At 58.6% G+C, this 15,322-nt stretch overlaps 5 protein-coding genes across 5 annotated transcripts; 1 reads left to right on the top strand and 4 right to left on the bottom strand.

The window, feature by feature from the left end:
- Positions 1-204: 204 nt before the first annotated feature.
- HRG_09167 (protein phosphatase 2C domain-containing protein) lies at positions 205-2,043 on the bottom strand (the record flags this gene model as incomplete). Its single annotated transcript, XM_044867638.1, has 3 exons — positions 205-684; positions 739-1,455; positions 1,537-2,043. 3 exons carry the CDS (start codon positions 2,041-2,043, stop codon positions 205-207), a joined length of 1,704 nt encoding a protein of 567 aa, XP_044717659.1.
- A 2,507-nt stretch (positions 2,044-4,550) lies between these two features.
- Positions 4,551-5,333, bottom strand: HRG_09166 (snf7 domain-containing protein; the record flags this gene model as incomplete). Its single annotated transcript, XM_044867637.1, has 3 exons — positions 4,551-4,694; positions 4,758-5,015; positions 5,085-5,333. The coding sequence occupies 3 exons, from the start codon at positions 5,331-5,333 to the stop codon at positions 4,551-4,553; spliced, it is 651 nt and encodes a 216-aa protein (XP_044717658.1).
- A 643-nt stretch (positions 5,334-5,976) lies between these two features.
- On the top strand, positions 5,977-8,742 carry HRG_09165 (dynamin family domain-containing protein; the record flags this gene model as incomplete). The annotated part of the gene is made up of 2 exons (XM_044867636.1): positions 5,977-8,338; positions 8,396-8,742. The coding sequence occupies 2 exons, from the start codon at positions 5,977-5,979 to the stop codon at positions 8,740-8,742; spliced, it is 2,709 nt and encodes a 902-aa protein (XP_044717657.1).
- Positions 8,743-9,099: 357 nt separating this feature from the next.
- Positions 9,100-10,562, bottom strand: HRG_09164 (adenosine/AMP deaminase domain-containing protein; the record flags this gene model as incomplete). The annotated part of the gene is made up of 4 exons (XM_044867635.1): positions 9,100-9,270; positions 9,446-10,136; positions 10,284-10,423; positions 10,533-10,562. The coding sequence occupies 4 exons, from the start codon at positions 10,560-10,562 to the stop codon at positions 9,100-9,102; spliced, it is 1,032 nt and encodes a 343-aa protein (XP_044717656.1).
- Positions 10,563-11,177: 615 nt separating this feature from the next.
- On the bottom strand, positions 11,178-11,712 carry HRG_09163 (mitochondrial import receptor subunit; the record flags this gene model as incomplete). Its single annotated transcript, XM_044867634.1, has 2 exons — positions 11,178-11,551; positions 11,625-11,712. The coding sequence occupies 2 exons, from the start codon at positions 11,710-11,712 to the stop codon at positions 11,178-11,180; spliced, it is 462 nt and encodes a 153-aa protein (XP_044717655.1).
- Between the last annotated feature and the right edge of the window lie 3,610 nt (positions 11,713-15,322).

Here is a 15,322-nt window from a genome sequence, read left to right as displayed (position 1 = left end):
CGTACATGAACTGCACAAGGTATTCGCTGGTACAACGAGTGCCGCCATCAAGACTTGGCCGCGTGAGCAACATACAACAGAAAGACAAAAAAAAAGACTAGGACGCAGCGGCAAACGACTAGAGGAATGGTAATAAGAATTCATGTAGGGCTTGAGAGCCTGTAGCTCGCTAGCATATCGGTCGAGCCAAGTTCCTCGCGTGCATCACGACTTGCTAGAATCCGTCCCTTGCTCGGGATCGGTCTTCTTGGCACCCTTCCCAGTCGTCACCTCCGGGCCATCGCCCCCTCCAATGACGACGGGCTCCTCCTCGACCGTACCATCGAGTGCAGTCGGCACAAAATCGCCCCCATCAGTAGCGATGGGTTCGTAGCCGCGGCCGCTGTTGCTGGCCGAGACACCCACAGCCACGGAGCTGCCATCCGCAATTTTTTGTTTGGTATCCATGACAATCTTTTCCACCTCGCTGACCTTGGCCGCTGAGCCGCCCGACTCGGCACTGCCGTGTCTCTTCTTCTGGCTCTGCAAAGCGGCCTCCATGTCAAAACGGACAATCATACAAGAAAGGTTGTCGGTACTGAAGCGGCTAAGTGCGTGGTCGACGAGCAATTTCGACGCCGCAGTGGGTTCCTGGATATTCCGGACCAAATCTACCGCCTCTTGGTCGCTGCATACATCCCATAGCTGTGACAAAGTCAGCATCACGGAGAGGCAATATACGTCAAAGGCTGGACTTACCCCATCGCATGCAATGATGATGAACTCGTCGAGGTCGGCTTGGATGACGGTTTCTGTCGTGTAGGGATGGCCCGTGACGAGATCCTTCATGTACGCGTCCCCGAGGGCTCTTGTAACCGCCAGCACGCCGTTCACGCGGTTGTTCAAAATCAGACCGCCCGCGTTGGCAATGCGCTTGCCTTCGTTCTCGTCACTGCCTTTGTGGTCGTACGACAACCGTAGTGCTTTGCCTCCACGACAAAGAATGATGCGTGCATCCCCAACATTGGCCGTGTAGAGGACGCGTTGCCGACCGGCAGACCCCTTTAACCTTGCATGCGGTGTGTCAGGAAATGACGCATTGGTGTTGTCGGAAACAGTCGCGGAGGACTCCTGGTCCTTTCTGGGCGGGGATCCGGGAGAGGACTTTGATGCCGCCTTGGCCGCGGCCGCGGCAGCGGGAGCGATGGGCACAGAACCGGTGATGGATCGATCGCTGGGCACACGGTCCTCCCAACGCAGAACAGCAATGGCCGCCGTGCAGCCACTGTTCTTCAGAGGCAGCTTCTCGAGCTGGGCGTCGACAGTGGTAAAGGTCTGGTCCAAAAGCTCCGGAACTGCGGCGTCGGGATTCTTTCGTATAACATCTTCGAGGATAATGTGCAGCTTCTTCCCACACCAGTCCGCAGCAAAAGTGCCCGCATGACCATCAAAAATGGCAAAATAGCCGTTATCCGACTGAATCATTTCCTGGCCAGATGCCTCTGCCGCGTCTCGCCCGGATTTCTCGGCCTCGGCAGCGTCCGCGGCGGACGCGGCGGTGTCGAGGAAATTGTACAGGAAGGCATGCGTGTCCTCCATGGTCCGTCGGCATTTCTTATTTCTATCCTCCCACACGCCGACGCAGAACGTAGACTTGGGACCCGGAGCAGACTCGCCAGCGGAGTTGTTGTGCTGGCCTTGGGGAACAGCGAGGGCAGGATCCTGCTTGCCCAGTTTCTGGAGAGGCGTTTGCGTACTCAACTCCGAATTGCCGCGGCCGCTCTGCGAGAAGTTGAGGGAGTTCCTGGCCGAGGCCAGCAGGCTGCTTGCTTTGCTTCCGACGCCGCTGCTCCTTCGCTTCTTGTCAGTGGAGGCGCCATTATCAATTCGGCCCGGGGGGCTGCCATTTCCACTGCGCTTCTCTCCGCTGGCTGCCTGATCCGTGGTCTTGATGGGCGTCGCGGCGTTGGCGTTGGGGCTCGATTCTGGGGAGGGCGACCTCCCCTCGGCCTTGGACTCGCTCTCAATCTTGGATCCCGATGAGTTGGAACTGCCACCAAACATCCTATTTAGCAGGCTTCCCCCTTGTGAGGAGAGACTGCGGCGCTTGTTGCCTGCCAGTTTGCGGTCTGTGGGGTACGATGTATGGGTGGTGGTATAGGCGGACAAAGAACAGAACACTGCTGACTTGAGGGCGGTCAGGGTGGCTCGAAAGACGCGCGACGTGCGGTATGGGTAGTTGGAAAGAGTCGTGCTTTGAGGAGGCGAGACGACGGCGTAATATGCGGGAGGGGGGGATGTTGGTCGGGAACACGGAGCCTGAGCGTCCTCGTGCGAGTATAATGCAGGCAAGCGAGGGGACACCCCCGGTTCGGGTCGTTTGGTCGGGGGTTCTGCCATGTCGAATGTGTCAGTCATGAGGCACTGCGGCCGAGGCGGAAAGGGAGCCATCGTCACTCAATGGGCGATTATTCTGACGGAGGGAGAAGGGGGGGGAGGCGGGCCGGCCGGCCAAGAGTTGCTGCCAGCTTGTGCGTGACGAGCCTCTGCCATGAATCATCGCCTCGAGAAACGTGGCGCCTCTTGTTCGCTGGCCTGGGAGCCACGAAGGTCAAATGGCAGTGCCACGGCGTCGTGCATCCAGCCGCGAAGGGCGTCATGACGAGCGAACGGGGACACAAGTGGGCCATACACCATGCAACGTACCTTGGCGAAGTCGCGGCGAGCCTGTGTCGAAGTGCGATTCAAGCGCTTGGAAAGGTGTAGCCGATGGGCCAAGCGAGTCGCTTTGAGTTGGTAAGCGTCGTTTTTCCCCTGGGCGACAGTGGTGATGACGGATGTTGGAGATGCGAATGATGGTGGTGGGGGGGGGCCGCCGGCTCTAGGTAGGTAGCAGGTAAGTTAGCAGGTAGGTTGGTAGGTAATAAGTGTATGTATGTGGCTGTCGGGCAAAGTACAGTACTGCGCCGTCGATATCCACCTTCCAACCTCCGACGCGGGAGTCTTTCTTGGGGGCCTGCTTGTCACCGTACCCGAGACGTACTCGTCATGTGGTCCTTCTTTGTACCGAGACTGTCTGTACTCCGTAGATGTTCCCTTTGTCTGGTAAAAGGGCCCGAAAGAGACGAAAGAGAAGGGCAGTGTCTGTCCCACCGCGAGATGGAGCAGGCGCACACGTGTGTACCTGTACATGAGCGGTGGCCTGGGAAACACTTTCTTTTTGTTCCCCGTACTTCGAAGGGGAGCGCCAACTGGAGGCTCAAGTGGCCAGGCAGTGGCAGGGCAGGGCACCGAGGCAACTCCGCGAGCAGTTCCTGCCCGAATCAGGCAGGTACAGGGCCTGGGTGCCTAAAAGCCACCTGCAGAACCTGAGGCGGGCGCATATGCTGCGGCAGACCACGGCCAGCTCAGGGCAGACGCCCCAGAAGGTCCTGCCCGGTTCAATCGAGCACGCTGGCGCCGGGTTCCCGCAACTCGGCCGAACCATCTCAACTCTCCGTCCGACGATATCAGCCCTACATGCGTGCCCGTGTGCCTCAAGGTCCTCAAGATGGGTGGTCATAAGGGTTCTGCCCTGTAGCGTCATCGGGGGTTGCCCTGAATCACCCTCGTCATCCAAGACAGCTGTGCAACCTGCGTTGATGTAGAACCTGGAATGGTTGGTCGCCGCCCCATGACTAGGGAGGGGCTTTGATATGCACCGAGTTGCGGTCGTCACCATCACTATTTCGTACGTTTTCCCTTTTCCCATCGACCTACCGCACACCAAAGCCAACGAATCAAGTGATGCCAGGCAATACCACTACCTATCCTATAACATACATGCCAGATGTGTAGCACATCCATGCCTGATGTACCGAGAGCCTGCCTGACATTGTGTAATTACGCGGTGGAGCTGACGTGTGGGCCTGTTGCTGCGTAACAGGCCATACCCAAGAGTGTCCGTCGGAGAGTCCCAGATATCTCCCACGGCGCAGCTGCAGTCCCATCTCAGTCCTCCGTCATTGAAGCATGTGTGGGCTCAAGTCCACTGAGCACCAGAGGCTGGACTATCCCGCGGGCGAAGACTGGAGCCGCATCGAGCCAGGTTGGCAAATAGTTCACCGGCAATGTTGCGTGTTTTCGCAAGAGCCTCCTTTGTGCGGCTGTTGATTGCTTATTCCTCTTTCTTGATCCTTTTCTCCGCCTTCGGGCAGTCATGCATGCTGGGATCAACTCTCCGCGGCACTCATGGACCAGTTGTAGAACTATCCCACGTTTGATCTAGGCAAACCACCATGCCACGCACCAAACATTCCACCGCCATCGTCAATACCGTCAAATCCAGCAAACGCCTAGCACTCCAAGACTTCCTCTCTAGCGAGCCTGACCTCGGGGGCAATGTGAGCTGAAGTGCTCGCCTCGTACCTTGGATCGCCCGTAGACTCTATCATAAATGCATCTGCAACTTCCTCACAATCGCACCAAGCATAGCAGTAGTGGTGGCGCTACACAACCATATATCACCACTAGGGTGTGGGGCAGGCGGTGTCCCTCTCGTATATGTTCTCGATCCGATGGCCGTTTGCACATCATTTCCGCAGGCTGTCAAGTCGGGCTTGGAGATCATCGTCAACCGGATCGCCGCCGCCGCCGCCGGTGTTGCTACCAACCGCTTGTGCAACTTTACCCTCGGACACAGCAGAGGTTCCCAGGGCTGTCGGTGTCTCGCCGAGCTGTGAGAAAACATGTCATAAGTATTCCGTCTTCGCAGAGTCAGGGCCAGGGAGCAAGCTCACAGCTTGGTTAAAGTCGATCCCAATCTCTTCCAAGACTTGATCGACAACTTCGTCTCCCTCCTCCTCGACGCCAACGTCCATGGCATCGTCGACGGCGTCATCCATCATCTCCTGCCTCTGTTCCATGATGTCGTTCTCGCGCTCAAACTCCATGGCAATCCGCTGGAGTTGAGGAAGATTCATCGACTTGTTCATGCTACCAAGAGCCATGGTGGCTCCCTTCATGGCTTGCATCATCTGCTCGTTGGTACGATAGGTCTGGGTGGTTACTGCCGTCAGCGCCAAGCGACTGGCTGCGAGTCGCATGTCTCGACGCAATCATCATACCTGGAGCCGCAGTGAAATCTTTTGAAGCTGGCTTCGCATGGCAAAGAATTTCTCGATATACCGCCGGGTACGAACCAAGTCCTTGGCCTGAATCTTGCACGCGCCCATCTGACCGTTCTTGGCGCTTGTCTTGATCTGTTGTATCAGGGTCTTCTCCTGCTTCTCCAGCTTGACGCGGGTCTGGTCGAGTTCTCGTATCGCCTTGTCGAGCATGCGCTGGTTCTTGCGCAGACGCTCCGCAGGCGTCATGCGCTTTCCAAACGCCCATTCTAGAATCTGGTTGACCCCAGTCAGCGGCGGCAGCAGAGCAGAGACTTGAGGGAGGCACTCGCATTCATCGTGCTGGTCTGAAGTCTTCCACTTCTCCGTACCAGCTTACGGACCGGGGCCAGGAACAGTCGCGCGGCAAATGGAAGAGATGATGTGAGAGTGAACAAAGTTGTCTGTCGTCGTCCGACGTCACGAGCGGAAGCTCAGGTTACCTACCAGGTAAGGTAGTGACATGAAGTACGTACTCTCGAGGCGGGCGAAACGTGGCGGAGAGGACACAAGGAGATACCCATGTATTTTAGATAGGATCTGGTGATCCAGGTGCATGAGCGGGGCAAGAGATTGCGGTTAAGATACCTCGGATACTATCGCAAGTACAAGTAAACAGGACTGACAGTATTCTCCAAACTTCCGCCGCTTTTCTGGCCAATCAGGGCGGCGAGCCGGCCGCATAATACAATAATCTGCAGCATGCAATCGCCCCTTCTTCCTTCGCGTCCAGCGTCGCCCATTCCTCCATCGAATCTTTCAAGTTTCTCTCGCGCCCGCCATCCCCCCCCATCAGCCCGCCCTCCCGACCTTGGCTTCTCTCAACCATGCGCCCCGCGCGACATCAGTCGACATGAGCCAGGACTATTTTAATGACAAGGGCAAGGCCCCTGCCCGCCGCGAGCCCGATCCCAACGCGCCGAGCAATGCCGCTCCAACTTCCAACCGCATAAGTTACATGACCGTCGGCACTGGCTCCGTCTCGGAACATGGAACACACCTACGGAATATGATGGACGTCGACTCCGGCTATGGAGACAGCATCTCCGGCGAAGACTATCAGGGCGCCAAGTCCGAACCCGCTTGGGACGGATCTCTGCATCATGATCGGCCGCAATCCGGCGTGCTGCACCAGATGTGGTACAACGCGCAGCGCGGCAGGTTGGGTCGATCGATTAATGAAGTCTTGGAAATCCTCGGTTCCTTTCAAGAGATGAACACGGCGTGGCCGGCTCACTATCCATCTGTTCAGCGATTGGCCTCTGCGGTCCCTTCCGAACGACCCGTGTCGCGCCCCGGCTTCGCCCACAGGCACTCGATGATGGAGGACACTTCCAGTACGCCGCCCACCGCCGACAATCCGCCGACCCTGCGGAGGGCAATGACCACGGTCGAAGATCCGTCAGCCGAGTCGAGTCGAGCCGCCCAGAATCGAGGAGTCTCCGAACCCCGACTCGTCTCGGCCCAGATTGCCCAAGAATTCTCAATATTGAAGCTTGACCTGAAGTTGGGGTCCCTGCACCAAGCCGAACTAGTGCACTCGTTGGAGAAGAGTTCCATCGCGTCACTTCTGGACGGGAAAATCAACTCCAGCATCAAGCATCTGCTTTCTCTCCGAGAACGCATCGAAGACACCTCGAGCAAGGTCCTCATTACGGGGGACCTCAACGCCGGAAAGTCGACTTTCTGCAATGCGCTTCTGCGGCGCAAGGTCTTGCCCGAGGATCAGCAACCGTGTACCGCCATATTCTGCGAGGTGCTGGACTCCAGGGCCAACGCCGGAATCGAGGAGGTGCATGCCGTGCACAAAGATGCCACCTATAACCGCAACGACGAATCGACCTTTGATGTGTTCCCTTTGAAGGACCTAGAAAAGATTGTGGTTGACAACGAAACCTATACGCAGTGCAAAGTCTACGTCAAAGATATCAGAACGATTGATCAGTCGTTGCTCAACAACGGCGTCGTGGACATTGCGCTCATCGACGCACCTGGCCTCAACTCAGACACGACAAAGACGACGGCCATCTTTGCCAGACAAGAAGAGATTGACGTCGTGGTTTTCGTCGTGTCTGCGGCCAACCACTTCACGCAGTCGGCCAAGGAGTTCATCTGGGCAGCCGCCGCAGAGAAGGCATACCTCTTCATGGTTGTCAATGGCTACGACACAATCAGAGCCAAAGAGCGGTGCCAGAAGTTGATATTGGACCAGGTCTCGGACCTGAGCCCGCAAACGCACAAAGAGTCGTCGGAGCTTGTTCACTTCGTGTCGAGCAACGCGATCCCCGCAGGTCCATCCCCCCCCGGTGGTCCGGGAGGCAGCGGCAGCGGAAGTTCCAGCGGCGGAGGTGGCGGAGATGACCCCGGCGATGACACTGACGGCACGAATGGCAAAGGCAAGGGTACGGACATGGACAAGGTTCGCGACTTTGAGGCCTTGGAGCAATCTCTGCGGCGGTTCGTCCTGGAGAAGCGCGCGCGGTCCAAACTTGCCCCCGCGAGGACCTATCTGCTGAACATTCTCAACGACGTCAACATGCTGGCCACAGTCAACCAGGGCATGGCGCAGTCAGAGCTGGACCGGGTTACTGAGGAACTCAAGGCGCTTGAGCCCCAGCTGGAAACGAGCAGAAAGGCGCAGTCTGAAGTCGGGGACCAAGTGGACCAGAACATCGAGGACACGTGCCAAGACGTGTATGACCATACCCGTGCCGAGCTCCACGCTGCCATAACATACGCGGGCAAGACCAACTACGACGTTTCGTATCCCGGATTTCTCGGCGCGTTCCAGTATGCCGACGATCTCAAGGAGGCCATGCTCTCTCACATAGCCGACGCCGTCAGCGACTGCGAAGAGTATGCGCGCAGCAAGACCGTCCAGGGCGTAAATGTCGTCAAACAACTCGGGCTCCTGCACGTCGGAGACGAATTTCAGAATCTTCAGTTCCGCTCCGGCGTCATGTTTCGCCGTAAGCGCGATGCGCTCGCTCGTCAAGTCGATATTTCCACCGAACTATCCGACTTTGTCGACTGGTCGACTCTTTTGCAACGGCAAGAGAAGTTTGCCGGAACCGGCATGGCTCTCACCGTCGCCGGCGCGGTCGTGCCTCGCATGATGGGAATGAGCACGTGGATGGACCAGGCCCTGACTGCGACACGTCTTTTGGGCAATGGGAACCTGCGGCAACTCATCATCCCCGGCATGATTGTAGCTGGTAAGTAGATGTCGGGTCACTCTGCCCCGTTGTTTCCTGACACTGACCGTATTGTAGCCGTGGCCGCATCCGCATACGTTCTCCAACAGATTCCCAACTCGCTGCCTCATCGGCTTGCCACAAAAATATCAGTGCAGCTCGCCGAGATTGACTACGTCCACTCCAACTCAACGCGAATCTCCTCGTCGGTGCGCAAGGTTCTCCGCATTCCGGCCGACAATCTGCGCTCCGGGCTGCAGCAGAGCGTGAAAGACTTGGGCAACCGGCTAGATGAGACGGCCAAGATCAAGGGCGAGAGCGAGATGGCAGCCGAATTCTTCCACAAACTCGTGAGTAGGAGCGAGGAGCAGAGGATTAAGGTTGAGGGAGTAGACTTGGACGCTCCTCCTCCAGGCTTGCACTGAATTATGATGACACGGTAACTGATGGGCATGGGGGGGGATATGGCGTTTTAATATGGGGCCGGTTGTCGACGTGAAGGGTCTTCCTGAACCAATTGCTTTGCATCGCCTTCAGATTCGAATGGGACAAAAAGCTCTCCTCTCGATCGCGAGTGTGTTGTTTCTATTGGTTTTGCCCCCTCGGCTTCTCATGCTCTGACCGCATTCAGCCGTCAGCTCAGATTGATGCAAAACCTGCACGATTCACGTTTACCTAGACCTTACCTATGTACATGAATGTATGCCCCTTTCATCGCTATCTACACATCTCCGGATTCCCTATTGACGGGCGACGTTTGCTCGGCGCGGACCACGCAAGACTTACGTCCACATGATGTCCCGCAGCCGCTGCTTCTCCTTGTCGCCGCCAAAGATGGCGTCGATGCCCTGGCGGGCGAGGGCGCAGATGCGGGGCCGGTCGAGGTTGAAGTGCTGGGCGACGAGGCGGTACTCGTTGGACAGGGGGCTGCCAAAGACGCCCACGTCGTCGGTCTGCGTGTTGCCGCCAGGTAAGCGTGCGTGCGGGCGAGGCGTTGTCTCCTCTGCTTTCTTTGGAGGGGCACCTGGTTCGACGAGCGAGCTTGATGAAAGACTCGACGTCCGCGGTGTGCAAGGAGACACGATTCTGGGAGACGAGGAGGGAAACGGGGGGGGGTTGGAAACTCACGCCCAGAGATATCTTGGGTCCGTCGACGCCCATCCAGTGCTTGAGGTGGTGGCTCTCAAAGCCCCCCCGGATCATGCCGGCCTTGACGTTGCAGCTCAGGCACAGCTCGAGACACAGCCCGCGGCGGGCAATCTCCCTCCTCGACTCGTCGTCCTCCCAGATGACATGGCCCAGCCGGGCAGGCCTCCACGCCAGCAAGATGCGCAGCTCCTCGGGCGAGGCACTGGCCTCTGCCTCGGCAAAGTGGACCGTGACGCCGAGGCCCTGGCTCGAGGCACGCTCGAAGACGGGGGTAAAGAGGCCGACGGCACCGGCCGGGCGGGCCGTCGGGTCGCCGCATAGATCCAGCCCCACGACGCGGCCGCCGCCGACGCCGCCCTCGGCGCGCAGGCGGGCGGCGAGAGCGGCGATGGACTCTGCCGTGTCGAGGGCGTGGCGCCGGTCGATGGAGAGGATGAGGCGCGTGTGCATGGCGTCGCCGTGGGCGGCCTCGAAGCCGGCAATGACGTCGAGCAGCAGGCGCACGTGGGCCTCGGCCGACAGGCTGCCCGCCGCGCGGGGCGTGGTGCGCAGCTCGAGGTAGACGACGCCGTCGGCGAGGAAGTGCTCGAGCACCGACGTCGCGGCGTGCCGGATCGAGGCCTCGTCCGTCAGCAGCGCGTAGATGTAGCTGCCAAAGAGCGGGAAAAAGCTGGAGAGACGACATCCACCCCCATAAAGCCCGATTAGCCCCGCCGCCGCACCCGTCCCCGGCTTCCCCCGGTCGTCAGACTTCGAGGCTGGTTGCGCCAACTCGGTGGAGCGTGAGAGGGGGCATGGGGGAGAGGGGGCTGCTCACGTCTCGAGATTGTAATCATGCTTGCCCTCGGGCATGACCTTGAGCGGGTCTTCCAGGTCCGTCTCTCCGGCGGCGTGCTTCCGCAGCCATATCTGGTGCAGAGTGTCGCGCGAGACGCTGCCCGTGAGATGGGCGTGCAACTGTCGTTGGATTTCGTTAGTTGCTCGCTCGCCTACTTCTGATCAGAGGGGTGGAGGGAACAACGGCACAGCGAAGAGTCCCAGGTTGTCGGGAGACGCCCAGATTTACCTCGATTTTGGGGAGAGCCACGTAATCCATTGCTTCAAACTTGCTCCAACTCGTGATGGTTGACAGTGAGACACAAGACTTGATGATCGCGAGGCCTTAAGACGTGCCCCCGCCGTGACGCTACCCTATACGGACTCGGGGACGAAAAAACAACACATTAACCTCGCCCAGACGGCACCTCGGCTATGGCCGATGCTCAATTGATATTTCCCGGCACAGCAAGCACAGCAGATACTGAAGCTCCAGATTCATCGTTTCTCTTTGTAAATCTTGTCCCCACGGCCGTTGTCTGCACAACAGGCGCATAGCCATGTTGTAGCCCTCCCTAATCCACAGCCCACGGCGTCCAGATTCATCAAGAGACGATGCCTCCATGACAACTTCACGCCAATCCAACTACCACGGAGGTGAGATTGTAGGTGGCGAAGACGCCCCCTTTCATGCAGGTCAAAGTGCTAACCCGTGCGCATCCTCGTCCGCACCCATGAAAGACGCGTCGCCCCAGTCGGTGTTTCGAGCAAGGAAATGATCGAGTCTGCCCATCCCTAGTTATTGTACAGATGAATGCTCTCGATGGCCCCGAGATGCGGCATTTCACATTCGACATGATTGTACAGTGTCTCGCAGATCCACGTGCTGAGCGCTTCATAGCTCGGGCTGCGCCTTGCTTTCGCCCAGCGCAGCGCCCACCCTTTCAGCGGTGCCCTGCTCTGATCCAGCAGTCAGGAGCTCGCTTCCCGTCTGCCGCATGTTGTACTCCTGCTCCATGGCAGTGAGTTGCTGGTCCTCGGCGAAGGAGAGGGCAAAGGGAACGCCGAAGAACAGGGCCGAGGTGGTGATGACCCAAGCACCCTTGCCGCCAAATGAGAGCACGTTCCAGGCCTTGCTGGAGATGGAGCTGACCCGGCTCGAGACCCAGCCTCTGGTGGTTGGGGGGATGATGTCGCGGAGGGCGTATAGCCGTTCGGCGAGCGTCTCGCTCGTTGGATCGAAATCAGACTCGTTAGAGATCTCAGAGTCTAGACAGACGGAAAGTGGTCAGCACGCTGGCGTCTCATACACCTCTGCGAACCGCCCGAGGGATGGACAGACCTGTGTCGGTAAAGTCTTCGTCGTCAACGTCGGGACCAGCTTGGGTGCTCTGGAAGTGCTCATCCTCGACCTCGGTGAGAGTAACCATTTTGACGGCTTTGCGACACTTGCGAGAGAGATTGGATGCGTCGGAGGGAGATGCGAAGAGCTGACGCAAAGGAAGCTCTGCAAGTGCGACAGTCGGGCTGCGAAGACGGCGACGGCGCTATGTCAATGAAGTGTGGAGTGCTCGAGGCAGCTGCTCGAGAAGCTCGCTGGGGGACGATGGCGAAGCAACAGCCAAGGGGCTTGCTCGTCAAACAAGCTGAAGATCGAGGGAGATGGGCGACGGTGCTTCTTGCGAGTCGAGCTGGGCGGCGACAAACTTTCCGTCGAGCTGCGTCACGGGTGGAAATTTTTGGCAGCTCGGGCTGAGAGCGCGGGTCCTCGTCGGTATGGGGGATTAGCCGAAGAAACGGCGCTGGGATCACGTGCTCCGCCACTCTCCCTCGCCACTCTCTTCCTCGCCACTCTCTCCGTCGCCACTCTCCCTTCCGCAGCCACCTGCAAGACAAAGATTCTTTTTCTGACGCGGTGCTATTATCAAAGATCAAAGGGAGCTGCTAGATTTGCTCCGCATCTGTCAGCTGGCTGATGATTCAATGGAAAGGAATCCGATGCGCGGCGCTCACGATTCGATTGCAACCACGAATCCGGGATAGAAAGCAGGCCCCCTTTCATGCAAGAATTGAACTCCCGGGAGCCATTGACCCGCATTCGCTTGCGGGAGGCCAACTGCCGGGAGAGGGAGTAGAGGGAGCACACATGGTCAGCCGCATTGGCGCCAAGGGCGGCAGAGGTCGCACAAATTCCCGACAGAGGCTTTGCACGACGTCGGATGGGAAGCGCGAGCCCGAGGCTCAGGTACTGTATCCCCGGACATGCATCGATGCAGACAGGCAGGGGAGGTGGCCAGTGCCGGAGGCTGTGAGAAACCATGACTGTCCAACCCGCAAGGCGCCGACGAGACGTGTCAGTTCATCCCATGCTGTATGCCGCAACCCTGGATCTTGGCAAAGCAGGCGCAGAGCCTCGAACGGAAGCGATAGATCTTGTACGTAAGAGTCCATCTGGGGCAGAGCATCGTGACCTGATGGCAGGGATGCGCTTCCGTGGCCAATGAGACACGAAGCCGCTACTCGGTTTCTGCCGTCCTCGTGATGCAGCGAACGTCAATTGCCATTGATTGGGCGGGCCTCTTCTCCCTGCCTGCTCCCGACGCCGGGGCATTGGGCCCGACCCCCCAGGGACACGAGCTGGCAGGGGTTCAGGCAAAGCACTGTCAGCTGCCGGGGCCCCGTCAGCCGTTGACTACTAGGTTAGGTAATCGGGGCTTTCTCGAGTCAGCACGTGGTCAGTTGCCAACTGCAGAGCACAACGGCCGGTCACGCCACGGTGTACTCTGCTTGGGGATTGGACCGGCCACGAGCCATGAAACAGGGCAAAGGGCACACACTACTGGCACCGGCCACGCTCGAGATGCAGCATGCAGGCGTCGCTGCGGCACGTTTTGCTTGGCGTGGAGAAGCTTCCTTGGTCTCACACACACGCCTACCTTCATTACAGACTAAAGACCGCCACCGTCCTCGAGTCCCCTAAAACAAGTGACGCGTCGTGCCGTGTGCACCTGCAAAACGCTGCACCGCCGCCATCATGTAAAATGGGGGTAATGGAAACGGGCGGGCTGAGAAAGCTGGGGGTAATGGAAACGCTGACGGCCGTGGGAGCCAGACCCCGGGGCAGCTTTCGGAGGACCCGGCCGACGGCGCCTAGGCCAAAAAAGCGGGTCCACACAGTCCTGCCGGCCGCGTCCCGGCCGCATCACTCTTATAGACACCTTAATGCTGCATGTACAGCTACTATCATCTAGCCTTCGTACATCGCAGTATCAGGTACTCGGCCACGGATCGCACAACGAAGGCCCGACCAACAACAGAATAGGTCCCTGTGCCGTCCCCGCCTCCCACTCCGATGGCTTCCGGAGACCCCCGCGGACTCCCCTCCCTCTCCCGCGACCTTGGCTGCAACGGCTGCTCCTCCCTCTGTATGTATACCCAGGTCAACGGCATGTACACACGCGCGCATGCGGGCGGCCCCGTCCAACCATGAGAAAAAAGTCCAGCTGCGGATTGGTCGATCTCCTTCCACGGGCCTCCCCCTCGAGAGTCTCTTCCACCTCGTGCTTCGCCATAGAATGCAGCGGCGAATCCAGGATTCGTCGCCTTGGCACGTACGGGCGGGCGCGCGAGGGAGCCCAAAGATCCACCGAAGCCCCGATCCATCCACTGCCGCGCGCACAACTTGGTGTCTCTCGTGGATGTCCCGGCGAGCAAGAAACGCCGCCATGGTGCTGTTGGCCACAAGAACGAGACATTTTTTGTCATGACCAAACAATAACTGGCAGACTGAGACTGCCAACCTTGTGACGTGTTCAAAGGCCATCTTCCCCGAGTACCTGCATGTATGTAAGTAAAGTCTTGTCGGATCATGAGGCCACGCCTCCCTTCACACCTAGGTGCGTGGATCAAGGGCGGCAGGAAACAGTCGGAAGAAGGGGTAACTATCACGAGCCAACCGCAGTCAGTTGCATCCGTTGCTGCACATTTTGCTACATGCGGGTCATTGAACACATGGCAAACGGACAGCGAGACAATGAGGCAGTTCCTCAGGCCGAACAGGGCACCCCTTGCCAACAGCGGTCCGACTCGGATAAATCCCGACGATGGTGTTGATCCGATGAAGAAACGCACCTCGTGGCAGGCATGGGAGCACTGGAGGCGCAGCGGAGAAACGCGAGGGAGCACTTGCATCGCCACGTCGGCCCAGGACCAACACGGGCGCAAGCTGTGTGTGATGGCCAAGGTCGCATACATATGCATGCTTATGTAGGTACCTACAGTACAGCCACGGCACCCAAGATGCCGAGTCTCTCCTCTGGCAGCGAACTCGACGGCAGGCGGCCCCCGGCACGGTGGTTGGCACAGATGCACGTCAACATCATGGCACCACGCAATGGGCCAATTGCATCATGACCGGCGACGGAGCCATGCCAGGGCGCGGCTGGACTGGTGCTGCAGAGAGTGAATAACCTTGAATGTCTCTGGTCGCCTCTCCGGCGCCCCCCGGAGTGTCAGCGCCCCTGATCCCCGTCTGGCCTCGCTCTCTCCGCCTCCGCATCTCGGCCCGCCGTCTTGGCTTGTCATTGTGTAGGTGAAAAGGGGAGAGCGCGTTTAATGGGGGTACAGCATGTGATTAGAAGCACAGCGGGGGCGAGAGCGGCTGGCTGGCTCGCGAATTGGGGCTGTTGAAACGGGCAAGACAACCACACACGCACGGCTCCGCGGCATCGTCGTGTGCGAGTCTGCGAGGCACTTTTTTTTTTTGCAGAGAGGAAATCTCTGATGAGTCTGCTGATGTAGCACACACAGGCTTACCGACGATTTCCCCGCAGGAGTGTGTACGTACATACATACGGTGCACGATGGACGGTGGCCACCGATCGGGTCTAGCCTCATAGAGCGAGTGAGGCTTAAAAAGAAGCTGGAAGCGAAAGGAAGCAATGAAATTGCTGCAGAGCCTCGAATAGCCGACCCGTCAACGTGGGCCGGTCCCTGGTCGGGGGGGGGGGGGGTACTCCGTACCTACAGGGCAGAGTACGC

Source organism: Hirsutella rhossiliensis (genome assembly GCF_020360975.1).
Source record: "Hirsutella rhossiliensis strain HR02 chromosome Unknown scaffold00011, whole genome shotgun sequence".
Lineage (NCBI taxonomy): Eukaryota > Fungi > Ascomycota > Sordariomycetes > Hypocreales > Ophiocordycipitaceae > Hirsutella > Hirsutella rhossiliensis.
Note: the sequence above shows the minus strand (reverse complement) of the source record. Positions and strands in the feature narration are given on the sequence as shown.